At 42.4% G+C, this 16320-nt stretch overlaps 1 protein-coding gene across 6 annotated transcripts in view; it reads right to left on the reverse strand.

Annotated features, from left to right (window-relative positions):
• Nucleotides 1-16320, reverse strand: part of RASGEF1B (RasGEF domain family member 1B) — a 103213-nt gene that overhangs the window by 19375 nt on the left and 67518 nt on the right. Inside the window, exons 1-2 of one of the 6 annotated variants that reach the window (XM_072335890.1) lie at nt 4645-4728; nt 3405-3497 (exon numbers count right to left, since the gene is read on the reverse strand). The exons of 2 other annotated variants lie outside the window; for them this stretch is intronic. In XM_072335890.1, coding sequence (XP_072191991.1) covers nt 3405-3458 — 54 coding nt within the window. In that variant the 5' untranslated portion in view covers nt 3459-3497; nt 4645-4728. Of the gene's footprint in view, nt 1-621; nt 902-3404; nt 3498-3626; nt 3741-4644; nt 4749-16320 lie in introns of those variants that run through there. 3 more of the 6 variants (XM_072335891.1, XM_072335893.1, XM_072335892.1) reach the window with 3 other exon arrangements.

Consider the following 16320-nt stretch of genomic DNA (forward strand, 5'->3'; position numbering starts at 1 on the left):
TGAATTAAATGGAAAAGCACGCACAAAGGCATCAGACCGGCCAAAGCATGCCGTGAAATACCACCCATCTTTAGCAGCAGACAACACATGAAGCTACCCCTTCCTACCCAAATTTATGAGCAGACAGCTGAACTGAAAGCAAAGAAGTTTCAGTAGACAACCAATGCTGGCTCTTTTTTAATGTCCTAAGATGTATTTCCTTTAGAAAAAAATCACTAATGGACTTTGCTCCAAGCACTTTCTTTAAAACCAAACCAATGCACAAGCTGGGTATGCCTCAGTCCTAAGAGTTACATTTAATTCACTCACATATCAAGCAAAATAGACAGTTTATTGGCTGTCCAACAAAGAGCATTAAGAAATCAGCTGGAAATGCTGATGGCAAAACTCAGAGCTTTGAAATAAGAACACAACCATACTTAATGCAAAGAAAACACAAGCGTGCTACTAAAGCCTCCTGCTTTCTTTTAGTTGCTGAAGCTGAGTGAGGTTTTCAGACGTGCATTAATTGTGCCCAGAGAAGTATAGAAGAGTACTGCCATATGTTCTATTTGGGCTACTGAAAATTACAGCTGTAAAAATCTAAGCACCAAGGAGAAGAAGCACACCCATGAACCCCACCTCTGCACGCAGGCAGCTGCACAACAGCTCCGTCGGGCTCCCTCTGCCAGCTCCCTACAGCTCTATGGGCTGGAGCAGCTATGCACCAGCTGAGCTGCTCCCCATCAGCTGATGAACTCGTGCAGCTTGCAGTCAGGAGTTTTAAGGCGAACCAACAGCAGCGATGATTTTCTTCAAAACATCACGTTGAAAACAGTGATTCAGCAGGTGATTCACAGTGGCTCAGCTGTCAAGGAACAGAGAGTGGGGTGGGGTGGCCAGCTGGGAGCTGATGCCACCCGTGCTATGCCATCCCCACCAGTGAATCAGAGCTCCGACTCTCCATCATTTCCATACCACGCTTTGTGCCTCCCACAAGCTTCCAACTCAGCCTCTGCACTGTTCTTCATGTAAGTGAGGAAACAGAAAATTGGTGTTGTTGACGGATTTGGGAGTGGCTTTCCCAACAGCCTTTGCTAGCATTGGGAGATACGATCCATTTTATGTGATGAGCACATGAGCCTCCACAAGCATCACCCACCTCCGATCACCAAGGCCAAAAAACAGACTTTTATAGACTTTTATCTGAAAGGATCAGTGGCAGGGAGTGGATCTGAACCAGCTCACAATAGTAACGAGCTTCCTAACTGTTTACACACACATCCACAGCCAACCACAAAAAACATCATTCTAGTCTAGCAGCTGAGAGCCTGGATCTCCCTCTGACTCTGCTAAAAACCCCTCACATGGCTTTAGTAGAGTCCCTCGGTTTCTCATTACCACATTCCTCTCCTTGACAGTACAAAGAGGGATTAGTGTGGGGTTACCTCCTTTCATTAAGTTCCAAGATCTTTTTTCAAAAGGGCACAGAAGGTGCATCACACCACATTAATGCCATGAGCATAGTCCCATCCACGTGCATGAAGCTCTCTTGACATGGTTCCTTCCTCAACCTCATCAAAACATCACAGAATCATGGAATCATTAAGGTCTGAAAAGACCACTAAGATCATCTAGTCCAACCCATCACCACAACATATTTTGAATTCAAAAGCTGTTTGCAGGCATCCATGCTTGGTCTTATGGCAAAACCTACAGCATGCTTAAGAAGAGAACACCATCCCCTTTCATAATTATAACAGACAGCCAGGCTGTAATTTATAACAAGTTCTAATCATGTTAAATAACATTATGCATTTAAGTTTATTTAACTGGTTCTAACTAAAACCTCATAATCAAATATCACTTTCTCATTTAGATGCTGGTTTGAGGCAAGAGATTCGAGTAATCTCTGGTTTTGAATTTAGTGACAGCTGACATTTCCATGAATGGTGCAGAACTTTTACTGGCAGTTAAAGACCTACTGTTGGTTGAGGCAACCTACATAGTTTCTGCAGGTTACAAAGACAAACAAGCAAACAAAGTGTAGGCTTAAGATAAAAAGGGATGGTCTTACTCTGGCAGTTAAGAGCAAACACAGTTCTTCATCAAGTCAGTGGTACTTGCCTGATACCCCAGTATCTTAGCTGGATATCAATCAGAAATTTTTAGAGCAGAAATGGGTCTCAGCAGAAGGAGAACCCTTGGGCTCTGCAACCAACCTGCTGTTACCTTGTCTTTGAAAGGTTTTTACCTTTCAGGTCAACATCCAATAGATACAGTATTTAGCAAACACACATCAGCTTGTGTTGTGAAAGGATGCTTATAAACACAGGTAAAGAGCTTTCCAATCTCTGAAGGATGTGTAAGTGAGGATCAACTCACAGTCCTGATGGGCAGGCAGGTGCCATCAGGTCAGCTTGCTGCTTTCAAGCAGAAAGTACCTGGCCTTGTACCTAGTGAGAGCAATTATCTCCAAAAATATCCCATTCCCAAACCTGACTCAAGCATATTTATCCTCTGTCTTATTGGTTATGAATCTCAATGCTTCAATGCACTGAACGCCAACAACTCACAGCGTCCCAGGCTCCCCTCTTCATTGGTGTGTGACCTGGTATTTCTGGCTTTATTGTCAATGCGACAAGGTGTAAGCAGAACACCTGGGCCCATGGGAGGGGCAGGTGACATAGGGAACATTTTACTCTGGAGAGAAGATGCGTTTCAATGAATCAAAACCAAAGTATTTTGAGCACGTGGATCTGAGTCATGCTCTGCTATTTTAGGGCCACCTAGGAAAACTGAGCTCTGTTGTTTCCATGATCCTGTCAGCACATTAAGCACAACCCACCCGTGTTTCACAAAGTAGGGATTTGGATTCCTTAATGCTTTTTCTCATAGCAGCTATAATAGAGGAGAAATTAACATTAGCTTTTGGCTGGAGGTAGCCTTGGCCTCCTGGTTGTAAATCACAGAATTGTTAAGAGCAGAAAAGACCTCTAAGATCATCCAGTCCAACCACTAACTAGCCCCCACCATGCCCACTAGCCATGTCACGTCCCTCAGTGCCACATCTCCAAGGCTCTCGAACACCTCCAGGGATGGTGACTCTACGTCTTCCCTGAGCAGCATGTGCCAATACTTCACCACCCTTTTGGAGAAGAAATATTTCCTAATTCAGAGATGTACAGAATCATTAAGGTTAGAAAAGACCTCCAAGATCATTTAGTCCAACCATCAATCCATCGCCACCATGCCCAATAAGCCATAGATTTTCTCTGCTGCAGCTGCAAAAAGCACTCTGGAACTTCTGTTAGCAAGCTTATTTTGTAGCCAAGTGATTTTAGGTGATGTGGCTCAGTCCCACAAAACCACACCAAGCAAAACCACACGTCAGTGCATGCAGAGTACACCTGCGTACCCACCAACGTTTTGGAAAGGATTCTATAATAGCAGCAGGCGGAAGTTTCTGCCTCTGTCATATAAACACATCTGCTCCATTCCAGCAGAGAACATTTTTTCTGTACCATCCAAATGAACAGCAAAAGTAGAGAGAAGAAAATAGAAATATGTTGAGTTAGACAGTTAGTTTTTCATATAGTAACACTGCATGAAGATACAAATAAATAAACAGCTTAGATCATCTTTACCTCCAGAAGCCAATGGCTGTCTTGTCAAGATTGTACTTTAAACTAAATCTCCTCTGACAGCTCAGAGCTGGAGCTCTGACACTAATCTCTCCAAATGGGTGAGAAGGATCACAACAAATGAAAGGAGCTCTACAGAATGAACAGGGATGCAGTGGGAAGAACACACCCACGCCAAGACTGTGCTACCACAAACTCATCTGTTTCTAAGTTATCACACAGAACTCCCACCGCATTTCTACTCGTGATGACTCTTAAAATCAGAACAGCTCAAACAAACACTGCTCCAGCACTGCAGCACAAACTGCCTGCAAACTCATGATAGTTCGACGGTTGGACTAAATTATCTTACTAAGACCCTTTTCAACCGTAATGTCTCTACGACCTCAAAGAAAGATAAAACTTTAAAGCCCTCCAATTCAGAAAGAAAAGCTCTGCAGCATGAACCGCGTGGCGCTTCTTATGCCTCTCCTCTCTGCGACACCTAGTGCCTGGTGCTCGGGAAAGCTGAGAGCCACAAAGCATCCCTACCATCAGCAGAGACAGCATCTTCAGCCCGAAATGCTACAGAACTCTTTCACAGCTGATCAGAGGGCACCAGTTCTACTAAGTTTTAAGCATGAAGCTTGATAGCAATTCTTCCAAAGGGAACATCAAAACCGAAGAGCCCAGGCAGTAAAACGCAGCGAAGGATCCACCTGCTTGATACTGTCAGCTCTAAAATCCTAAGATGACACTTATAGCATCAATTGACAATGTAATCCATGCACAACTCCTTCCTGCCTTCACCACCAGTTAAACGAGCGTATGAAAAGAAACTTCCAGGTTTTCAGCACGCATTCCTTTCTGATGGGACTCCAGCTCCTGATCCACCAGCCCCTGGTCAACCAGCACCTGATCCACCAACACTTTCTACTTGTTCTCACAAAGAGCGGGGTCTCGCCTCCAGCCCCCACCTACCGCAGCACCGTGTCCCACCCGTACCACAACGACACACACGTACACGGAGCTCCAGACCTACCCACAGGCGTCCTCCGGCGCTCCGGCCCCGCTGCGCTGCTCTCTCAAGCAGACACCACACTCCAGCAACAGCGGGGCCGGCGGGAGGCGGAGCAGAGGAGGCGGAGCGGTGCAGACCTCGCCCCGGCGCCTCCGGGCGGAGCGCGGCCCGCGGGGGAAGCGAAGGGAGGGTGAGGGATGCTGCAGCGCCTTGCTTGCTGCACTGGAAGCTGCCTTGTTTCTCGTACTGTCCCCACGGCCTGAGAGGATTGGGCTTGCCCAGCATCTTCCTGGCGGGTAGTATAAGCTGGACCGAGCAGACCATTTACGTATGAAGCTATGTACAAGTAGATGTAGCAAATAGAGTCATGCTTTTACTTCTGATAAACTCATTTTTCTAGAAGGAAATACTTTGAAAGTAATTTTATAAAATAATTGAGATGGTAAGCTAACTGATAGTAAAGTGGCCCCTGTACCAATCCCCTTCCGAGACTGGGTCTTGGCAGATATGCTCGCAGCTTCCCAGAGCATTCAAGAAATGACGTGCACATCCTGAACTTCAGGATTTGCACCAACACCCATCCTGACCCTCTGTGCAGCGTCACCATGTGATACAACAAAATGACACTGGAGGGTAATTTCTGCAGAAGATGACACAAAGCCAAGTCAGAGGCCCCAGCAGTCACACACATAGCTTTGTCCTTTACCCAGTTTGACAAATGTCAGAGGTTGGTGCTAACTATCCTTCCTGAGCTAGAGCAGAGCCCAGTAGTAGTCCCAGCTCCATTTCCTGTCTGTAACAGGTTTCCCAGTGCAATGCACTATTTAATCTTCTTGCTTCATTCCTTCTTGCCTTACCAATCTCTTCACCAGCCAGCACTTGTTGGCATATGTACAAGAAATCTCTGAGAAAAGGATCTAGATTTCACCCAGAGAAAGGATTTCCCATTTCTCCTTTTGCCTTGCTCATAAATGACACATTGATTTTCTCCTCCCCTCCTCTCCTGTATTTTAAGACACAACTCTTCTGAGGTGGAGTGTGGGCTTGCCAGTGGAGAGAGCTGCCCAAGGGGAGGTGTGAGGAGCCAGTGCAGTGCCAATGAATCAGCGCTGCTGCAAAACTGGCAAATGCTACAGCATTGGGCAAGCGAGGCAGTTTGTCTGTTGGCCTGCAGCAGTGCAGGCGGTTATGAATAACTTGGCAAGAGTTCAGAGGAGGTCACAAATTGCAGGAGGTGAGAGAAACTCAATTACGAGTCAACATGCCAAGCACAGGGCATGCCCAATCTGGATTGCTCTAATGCTGTACTTATTTGTGCTTACTATTTTTATAAGGTACTGGTTATAGAAGCAGTGCATTAAGGAAATCAATCTCAAACAAAAACTAAAACAAAAACAAAAACCACCCTAAATGGGAGTGAATTAAATTAGATCAATACACACTAAATGCAATTGTTGTGCAATGTTCTCCTGCAACACAGACCTGAGTCCACAGCTGAATCTGCTGGTATCAAAGCTGGTGTTTATATTGGGCTTTAACACAGACCCCTCCACCATTGTGGAAATACACTACAAAGTCACATGTAAATCCAACCTATTCGTTGCACACAGGCTTATGAAAAACCTGATCCAAAGTCTCATCTTGTCTCCACTGTTATTATTACTGTAAAAATATATTTTTAAAGGAAATGTGGCAACTGAATGTGAAAACTGAACGTTTTGCTTCAAACAACTGCCATTTTAGGAGAGAAGAAATTCTTGTATCTAACAATCATTGCTAATCCCTAAGCATGCAAAAACTTCCATGCAGGCCAATGGTAACCAGCCTCCTGACCCAGTCCAGAAAGTGGGTTCAATCATCAGTGCTGATAACAATTGCCTTAGAAGGTGGAGTCTTAACTCCCAAAATTTCAATGCTTGAATAGAATGGAAATGTATTTTTTCAAGATAATTTAGGTTATTTTTCTGATGACGGACAGCTCAGCTGATAAGCCTCATATCAACATATTCTAAACAGCATAGAGAACAGGGGGGGAAAATGAATAAAATCTAATAATCTAATAGTAATTTCATGGCATCATATGATGTGAGGAAATGAAACTTCAGAAAAAATCACCATGCCTGGAAATGCTGGTAGTAAATACTAAGATATTCTAGCTCTACGTAATTAATCTCTGTTGTGGACTAACTTCCACTATGTGCACAATGTGAAACGATCAGCTCAGTTAGCTGCTGGCTGCCTGCTTCAGCTCCAAAGGAACCATCAAAGAACGAAGAGAAAATGGTTGATGTCCGTTCTTTTTATATTTTAACGCTTGCTGTTGTGTAAATGTCTCAATCTCTGCCCTGTGGTTTGCAGCACTTCCCTGCATGGAGCAGGAAGAGGTCAGGTTTCATTTAAGCCATGTGTTTGTTCATATTGAACTTGAACTAGGATCATATTAAAAACAGATTACCAATCATTTAATAGCTATTAACACTTGCCAAAACTAACCAGTGGTTTTAAACGAGAGGAAGGTCAAAGTAAATGAAAAGTAGCATTTAACTCACTGCAGAGAAGTCAGTGCATAATATGCATTCGACAATTTAAAACTACTCAGCAGAATCCCATACACAGCATATTCTCGATGTAGGCTGATGAAAAGATTTAGAGTTTGAATTCATTTATCTCAAATTCAAAAGTAAGCACTAATCTGGCAATATCAGCACATGCATTTAAATCTGTGCACAGAACTCCTGCTGAAACTGTTGAGACATCTGCACCAGTAGAAAGCATTTGCAGAACCTGATACCAAACCTCTCATTTTGGTTTACAAAAAGCTGCTTCAGGTTTCATTTAAGATATACATCTTTGCATTATGGGGGGGAAGGGGGGACTAAGCCCAGCAGATCACTTAAACCTTGCCTTCAAAATTGAAACTAAGCATACACTATGGTATGACAAAGGAGGATTTAATCAGTGTCTTATCTGCTTTTTTTTCATGATTTAATTAAAAATATTCTTTTTCTTACAGATTTTCTTAAGTATATACATTAACTACATAATGTGTTTTGTGACAACAGGCTTCAGGAGCCAAGCTGGATCAGGTAGGCTCTCAAATCTATCATTAATGGATCTCAGTGCTTCTTGGAAAGGCTCTGCCAGAATGACCAAAGCAGGGCACAAACATATCAAATTCTGTACTGTGTTGATGTTAATACAGTGAGAAGCAGCTAGTTGCTAACTCTTCACATTTTTTTATAGCTTATTTTAAAAATATAGGAGGAGAAAATGGCTCCTTCTCCTTTCAAGTGAGTATAACTGCCAGAATTGTTAGGGCTGCTTTACAAGTCTGAAACCATCAAAAAGGGTACAGCATAATGCTGGATCTTTCACAAGTTCCTGATGTCCCTTGTATGCTGGGAAACACAGGAGGCACGTAAAGGCGATTCCAGCTTTGTCTGGCTTAGATCCGATTTGTTACCTCCTAAGCAAGTTGTTGATTCACTGCTGCCACTTGCATTATTGATGGCTTGCATTTAACTGACCCCAAGTGAATAAATGGTCTAGCATCGATTAGATTTCCTGTTTCTTTGGATAAAACTTCCCCCAAAGTATCATACAAATAAATCCTCTCACTGCAAATTTGACTGGTACTCTGCTTAGTCCAAAAGATGAAGAAACTTTTTCTAAGGGCAATTATTAGATTTTTAAACTGTGGGCAATAGCTCTCCTCTAGGACCTTGTCTGATGATACACAAACGAAGTATGAATACAAGGAGAAGTTGGAATCCAAATGCTATCTGACTCTCCCTCTTGCTGGGTGCAAGATTCATTGCAAAAGATTCTTTGTCACCACCACACACCCTGTTTTTTAAAAGCCCCCAAGCCCCTCCTTTACTAGCGTTGTTCCAAGGCTGGATGTTAGGATCTTTATTTTTGTTTAGTACTGATTTAGGGTTGCTGTTGCTGGAGGCTTTCCCTGACTCACCAGACAAGGAACCATTTCCATCCTCACTCACTCTTGCCTCCACCCCTTTCTTCTTTCAGCTGCCATCCTCTCCATCCCACCTGACAGCCTGCAGCCATCACCCTGTGAATAGTAAGTCATTTCCTCATTGACAGCCTCCCATTTACTCTGACATCTGTCAGCCCTCCCTGACACTTGAATAAGCATCAAGACATTAACAGTCTGGCACAGGTTTAGAGTTGGAATAATAATAAACCAGCCCTTCTTCTGCATTTTCCAGCATACATAAACCCTGCCTGGAATGGCGAGCTGGAGTAGAGTCTCATGCTGCAAATGTAGTGAGAACAAAACTGTCTCGATTTTAAAGGATTATCTAAATGAGGAAATGATCCAGCCTTGTTTGCTTAAAGCTCATGCTGGCACATGTTTTATTTCTCCTGCGCACTGATTTCTCTGTTATTTAGATTCTGACTGACACAGCAGAATGCCCCCCAGCTCAAAAGCCACTCTCTTCCATTGCTTCCAACCACACCAAACATGCCAGACTCCCTTGTGCAGGGAATTCATCCTCTTAGCCTGCAGCAGTGGTGGCTCTCAGACAGACCTCAAAGCACCACTTCTGAGCAGCTTAGCTTCTGCACCAGATGACTTCCAGGAAAGCTGGTGTGCCTCCCAGATGTTCAGTAAACATGACAGTGCCCTCTACGTGTCTTTGGATGGAGTTCAGACATCTCTACCCACAATTAGCGCACACAAAGGATTCAAAGGCTTCCCACACCACAACTTTTGTTTTCGAATAGGATTAAAACACACACTTGCATTTCCCTTTGCTTGCTATTTCATGAAAGGAGCTAGAATGTTTTCTACCACTATCAGCTTGCAGTTTAGAAGAAAAGACAGGTGAAATGATGTCAAGAATCTAAGAAAACACAGCTAGTACTTCAAAGGTGTTACTTCGATTATAGCTCAGTGAGGGCAAAAAAAAAATAAAAAAGGAAAGGAAAAAAGGAAGATTTATTACAGATGAAAGCAGCTTGATAGCCTGTGTTAAAGGCATTCAGTGAGCGACTTCTGCCAAGTTCCAGAGAACGCATCTGCATTTTCATAACTGTCACCACCACGGGATCCAGCAGTTGCAAGGGGAATAGCTTTCCTATGCTGTGAGTATTTGTAAGAAGCTGAAAATCCCTGAAAAGTTTATCTGAATTATTTCAAAGACTACGCTTTCTCCTCCTAGCAGCTTCCTCATTTATGAATTTGCCTGGGCAAGAGAGAAAGCAGACATTGGCACATTTCCCCCCATCTCCACTGAACTGAAAGCTTCCTGCTGTGTCTCCAGCTGTCCCCTGCAGTTTCCAGGGGTGAGGAGAATCACAAAGCCCTGCGGAATAAAACTGTCCAGGAGCTGCCGCCCCTTCCTCCAACACAAACAACAGCAAAAAGCAAGAAGACAAACTGGCTTTCAGCCTCCAACCCCCTTTGTAGCATGGTCTCTGGATCCCTTACTTGGTATAAGGACAAGCTTCTCATCCATTTAACTCCTCAGTGTTTCGTTTTATTAAACAATATTCATTTGAAAACAGTTTAAATGTCAATTACTTGAGAAAAATGAATTCAAACCAGTCACTCTTGCAATGGAAGGAATAGTGCATGCTCTAAATGCTTGTCTAAATATGGTTTAGCGGGCATATTTTTACACTCACGATAGGCTGCAGCTTGTCTTCTATGTCAGTTCACCAGCTTTCAATGGCAGCTTGCTTCTTTTTTCCCCCTTATAGTATACTAAAACCTACAGGCACTCTGCCAGAAACCAAGATTCAAATTCTGCAGGCTGCTATGCACACGCTTACATTAACAGGAGCTGACCCAGGAGAGACTCATTAAACATTTACACACTTCAGTCTGAGCACATGAATGTAGGTATGTAGGGCAAGGCTGAAAGGAAAGGGATTTGCACTGAAGGGTACTGTCCTCCTCCTGTTCACAATGAGGTTTAAAATTCATCACCGTATTGTCATTGACCTAGGACAGATGTATTATTCCATCACAGACAATACATATATTTTAAATAGTAATTTCTATTTCATGTTTCTAACTAAATACAATATTTTCCACAAAATAACTTCAATTTACGTCCCTTTCAACAGAAAACTGATTTTTTACCATTAGTCAAATAGTCACCCGCTATCTTTGCTCTACTTACTTCTGAGGAATAAGCATCAGTTGCTGGACTAAGAGTTTGCTCCGCACCTTCCTTTATCCATCACAGGGGAGAACTTGGCTAAATCCAGATTAAGAAATAAAAACAGACTGCTTAGGATAATTGATGTTAGAGACTACTGCAAAATTAATAACTACTCTTTGAGGGACGCCAGATGAGCAGGTGGCACCCTATATAGTCATGCAGAAGTTTCTGCTTCTTTCAGCACACAAAAGCACGTGATGGAAGCCCAAAAGGGTTTTTGCTTTTTCTGACAGTCAATGCTGACTTCCACAATCTCCTTCAGTTCTCTTTCTCTGCCTGTGCATGGCCAGGAAGGGGCGTATGGGCCTCATCTCACAGTATTTGCTTATACAGATCAATGTTATCCTTAAATGTATTCTCCCACAACAAAAAGCTTTGTGAAGTATTCCACCTTGGAAGAAGGAATTAGAATAAACAAGAATGGACCGGGTAAAATGAACTTCAGCCACAAAAGAAACAACAGTGGATAATTAAGGGGGATGAGGGAGACTGCAGCTCTTAAGAGGAAATCAGAGGTCATTATGTGCAGTTTTCACTAATCCGTTTCATCACTGTTTAAGCTCTATACAGCTGGGCTGCAATCACACAAGAGAAAAACCAGCAAGAAACACTGTGAAATCCATCTAGAGCTGTGCGTGTTCACAAAAATAGAGCCAGAAATACAAAATGCATCCCCAATCCAGCTCCAGCAGTTAGCAGTGTTTACAGGCACCTCCTATAATTGCAAACCCCAGACTACAGAGCAACGAGCCAAACTATACCAGGACACAGCCTCTTAAAATAAAATAGTGATGCAAACCCCAGACTACAGAGCAACGAGCCAAACTATACCAGGACACAGCCTCTTAAAATAAAATAGTGATGACAAGGATAAGTGAAGGTTACATCACCAGTAGGTGATCATTCCATGATTTCATTATGTAACCTGATCGGAGAAGGACCTTCCCTGGGTTCCGATGTTCCAGAAAGAAGGCCATGAAGTTTGTGGTGAACACTTGAAACATTACAGAGAAGACTTTGCTGGACTCATCTATGCTATGTATCTTGTAGCTTTCCCTGCTCAGTGAATTCATGTGGGCTCATGTGGGAAATAAATATCAAATCATTGCTGGTCCAACTCCTGAGACATCAGCCCTCCGAGAGTGAACTCTTGCTGATGCTCATTTCAGAGAAGCCATGTACGTGAAGAATTCAGATAGCCCCAAATCTGTAGATGAATTCATCTGGTGTTAAAACTGGCATTACAAACTGAGTCCAGAGGAGTGAAAGAACATCCCCTCTTCCCCTCCTTTCAATAATTCTTCTATTTACCAGTATTATCCTGAATGGAAGAGAAACTGCAGATGAGAGAACATCGATAATTAGAAGATCTTTTTGTTGTAGGAACCAATAACTTTAAATTGCAAACTCTGCTACAACAAATAATTCATCTGCAGAGTCAATGTTAGAGAAATTACTTCAGAGAGCAGTCATGTGGACTAAAAGCATTATTTAATACGGCTGCCAGAAAGCCCTTCATAAAAATTCATGACTGTAGCAGCTGGTTTTAGTTACCCTGAGACTTCTTGTGTGTTCTTCTATGAAAAGCAGAGAAACCATGTTCCACGTTTATCAAAAGAGCCATGCTTGATGTCACTGTGGTGCACAGGGCAAGGCTCCCATTACCAACTGTTTCAGGGCTGGCTTTTCTATCAGCAGTGGCTTGGGAAAATCATTCCAGTCTGCTCTACTGACCTTGTTTCCTTTCTTGTTGAAGCTCTACAATGATTCCTTCCCACTTACCTCCCTAAGAAGCATCACAAAGACCTGCTTCAAACAGGAGATGAAAATATCAGTGTGAAGCAGAGGGCTACTGCTTCCCAAAGCACGCTACTCAAAAATGGAAAATAGGTGATGAAATAGGTGATGAAGATGGATTCAATTGGTCCCAGTTTGGACATATTACCCACATATTACAAACGTTCTTTGGAAATGAGCACTGGCTATTAGTACAGTCAGAAACTAATCAATGGGGAAATGAATCCTGTGGCTCCCATGTCCTTCCTGTGGTCTCACTAAAGATGAGGAGTGTGTGTTTCTATAACAACACTTGATAATAGATAACTTCTTACCTACAGTAGGTAGACAGAAGCTTCTGGTTGTTTTCCTTCTTCTTCAAGCATTTATGTGTATTTCCAGTTCTGGCCTGCATCCAGCATGCAAGTTCACCACGTTGCCTTGAATAACATGATTCTCTCAGCATCCTTCCCCAGCTTCCTTCATTCTTTCCTCAACATGCATTAAGGTACGTCTATAGAACAGCTAACAGTACGTTCCTGAAAATCACTTTCCTGACATTCTTTTAATTATTTGCCCTCTTAAATTGCCTTTTTTTTTTTTTCTTTCTTAATTTTAAATTTGTTATTCTCATGTATCCTTTTAATAGGAGAGATTTGTAACCCACGGAGAACAATTTCCTCCTGTTTATGTCAGCATTAAAATTCAAATAGGCAGACCCTTTCAGAAGAGGTTTGCTATAATTATGAGATTGCTTTCTCCCACCTCTAGTTTGTGGCATTGCTGTAATAATGGCTATTACTCTGAATACTGAGAAACTGCGGCAATTTCCACTCTCTTAAAGTGCTTTCAACTGATGTAACACACTGATTTAAAGAATTCACCATACTGGAATTTAGAAAACAACACTGAAAAATAAAGCATACTTTTTTATTTTTATTTTTTAACCTTTTTACTGTCATCTGTTAAGTCTAAAATAGCTGTCCTGCTGAGAGATCCAGCTTAATGTTAATGATTATTATTCTACCGACATCACGGTGTTTCTTACTTTTAGGACTTTAGTGGTTGTTGAGCTACTATTTCAGAACCAAGAGAAATCTCTTGTTATTCTCCAGAAATATACAGAACTGCATGGCGTGGACTTCCTCTAGAATTATTTTCATTGAAACATGACATCTTATTCAGAAGTAATTTCTTAAAAATAATTTGTTTGCTAGTATTTTTCAAGGCTTGACCAAGTTGGGTGTACTTATAAGCATTTCCATTCACAGTAATTATTTTTTTTTTGTGAAAATAAGGTCAATGAAATTTCAACTTACATCAATATTTCTGAGTTTAAAAGTCATACATTTTATAAGCTGCCCAAGACCATTTCTCTCAGTGTGGCCCAGGGAAGCCCAAAGGTTGGACACCAATGGAAGGACTGCATGAAGGCTTCAGAGTAGCATCTCCCATGGGGATAAAGCTGAATTCCCATTCTGAGATGAGACTCTATGCTGCACGCACTGCATCCTTCAGTGCTGCAGCTCAATCTGCTCATATTTGAGCTGGTTGTCTTTCCCTCACGCTTTGTTGTGACATGTGGATCTGATCAGCACCCTAATCCCTTCTGGATATCACACAGTTGCCTTGCTCAGGTTTTACCACCCCACTGCAAACTTCCTTTTCATTACTGACTTCCTTTGGTTTAATAACTCCCTCCCCTCTGTCTGCATTTGGGGCACAAAGGGAAAGTTTTATGTCTACAACTCAGACTGAGTGGTGCACGCTCTTGAAAGCTGCACATCTGGCTCCAAGGATGTGAGCTGTGGTGGGGCTCCAAGAGCTGTCTTTAATGTTTTCAGTATCATAGGCATCAGCCTCAGGTGCCAGTTCTTCAGCTAATGCAGGTTTGTTCTGCAGTGCCAAAGGGCCAATCTGGACATGCAAGAAAAAGAACACAATATGGAGATGGATATGCTTCTGTAGAAATAATGAATAAGAGCTGTTCTTCTCAGTCTCAGCCCTGCTTGGTGCAGGAAATGAATACTGCTTTGCTAACAGCAGTGCTAATTAACTGTATCCCTGAGCGGCTCAATTTTTCTCCAGTTTCCAGTCACCAATTGTCTCCAAAAATCACCCGAGTAAGTCCCATGTCAGCTGCCCTCACTGCAATAACTGCTGCTGCTATTCATGGTACAAAGAGGAACCAATGAAATAACAAATGCGTTATGAAATGCATTTGCTTCATTGAAAGACAAAAAAATTTGCTAGACAGCACAGAAGCATCTTTCCAAATCGTCCCCGACAAAGTACATTGCTGCCAAGCACCCTCATCTTCCTCCACATGTTTAAAGATCCACCTGCCAAAATGTGATTCAGATACAGACTGACAGATGTAAGCTTAAGGTACACCCAGAAGTCTTAATTCTATTTTTGCATCAAGAACCATAGACTCATTAAGGTTGCAAATGACCTGTAAGATCATCTAGCCCAACCACAACTCATCTCCATCATGCTCACCAACTATGTGTCTCAGTGCCACACCTCCTCATTTCTTGAACACTTCCAGGGATGGTGACTCCACCACCTCCCTGGGCACCTTGTTCCCATGCATTGTGACTCTCAGAGAAGGAATTCAGAAATCTTCCAAGGTATGGACTGAAAGTGGGAAATGCCAACCCAAAATGTGAAACACATATCTACAGATCATCTGATCCTGTCAGATCCACCTGACTCACAGGCATGTAAATGCAATGATCAAACCAAAGTTACCTAGCCTGGATAGCATATTTTTCAGTTTTCACTCTTGCTACACTTAGTGGTTCCCAGGATCTTTGCATTTCATTGCATCATGACTATAAAAACAGAACTTTTCTATCTACATAGTCTCTTGCTGCTCATATTTTTCTGCTGGTGTAGGCCCAGATCTTTCCAGGCATCAGCAAGTTTATCAGAGTTCACCCCTGGACTTTCAAGGGCAGAAGTTCTGGATGAATCTCCTAACCTGGAAACCACTCTTCATTTTATGTCATCTATGGTGCACTCTATTGAGCAATCCAGTAAGAGTCAATACTGAAGGACCATTGTCTCATATCACCAACTACAAGCTGGGGGTAAAATGTCTTACTCATAAGGGCAAATTACATGTAAGCAACAAGAACTTCCCAAGGGAAGAGCCACCATGGGTTCATGTTACCTGCAAGTCACATCTGCTGAAGTCCCAGTAAGCAATAGGAGGTTAATAAAACTTCTAATACAGTGTCTTCAAGAGCACTTAACACTGTCCCATCTTTGTGCAAACACAGATGGTGAAAGCATAACTATAGGAAAGATAACAAACTGCCCTTGGAGGTCTTAAATACAACTTCCTAATTATATAAATTCAAATATAATGTAATTTCATATAATCCATCACTTCTTCCAGTCTTTGCCCCATGTGGCAGAACTGGGGAGTCACAACAACTGGAAGACAGAGAGGGGGGTATCAATGAAGGTTACTCTTACTACTTTAGATTGTACATTGATATGGAGGCAGAAAATGAACACATATCAAACTGCTTGCAGTTCTGACACTGAAGACTAACAAAGATACAACAATTTGAGGAAGTCTCTAAAGAAGACTAGCACATAAAAAAGCAGATGTTCTCCTTTACTTCCCTCTGATTTTGGTTTATGTTGCACATCACTTTCCTTCATAACCACTAGGCTTGATGCTGACTGCAGGGAAATCTCAGAGCTGTTCATA

Source organism: Excalfactoria chinensis, chromosome 4, assembly GCF_039878825.1.
Source record: "Excalfactoria chinensis isolate bCotChi1 chromosome 4, bCotChi1.hap2, whole genome shotgun sequence".
NCBI classification, from domain to species: Eukaryota; Metazoa; Chordata; class Aves; order Galliformes; family Phasianidae; genus Excalfactoria; species Excalfactoria chinensis.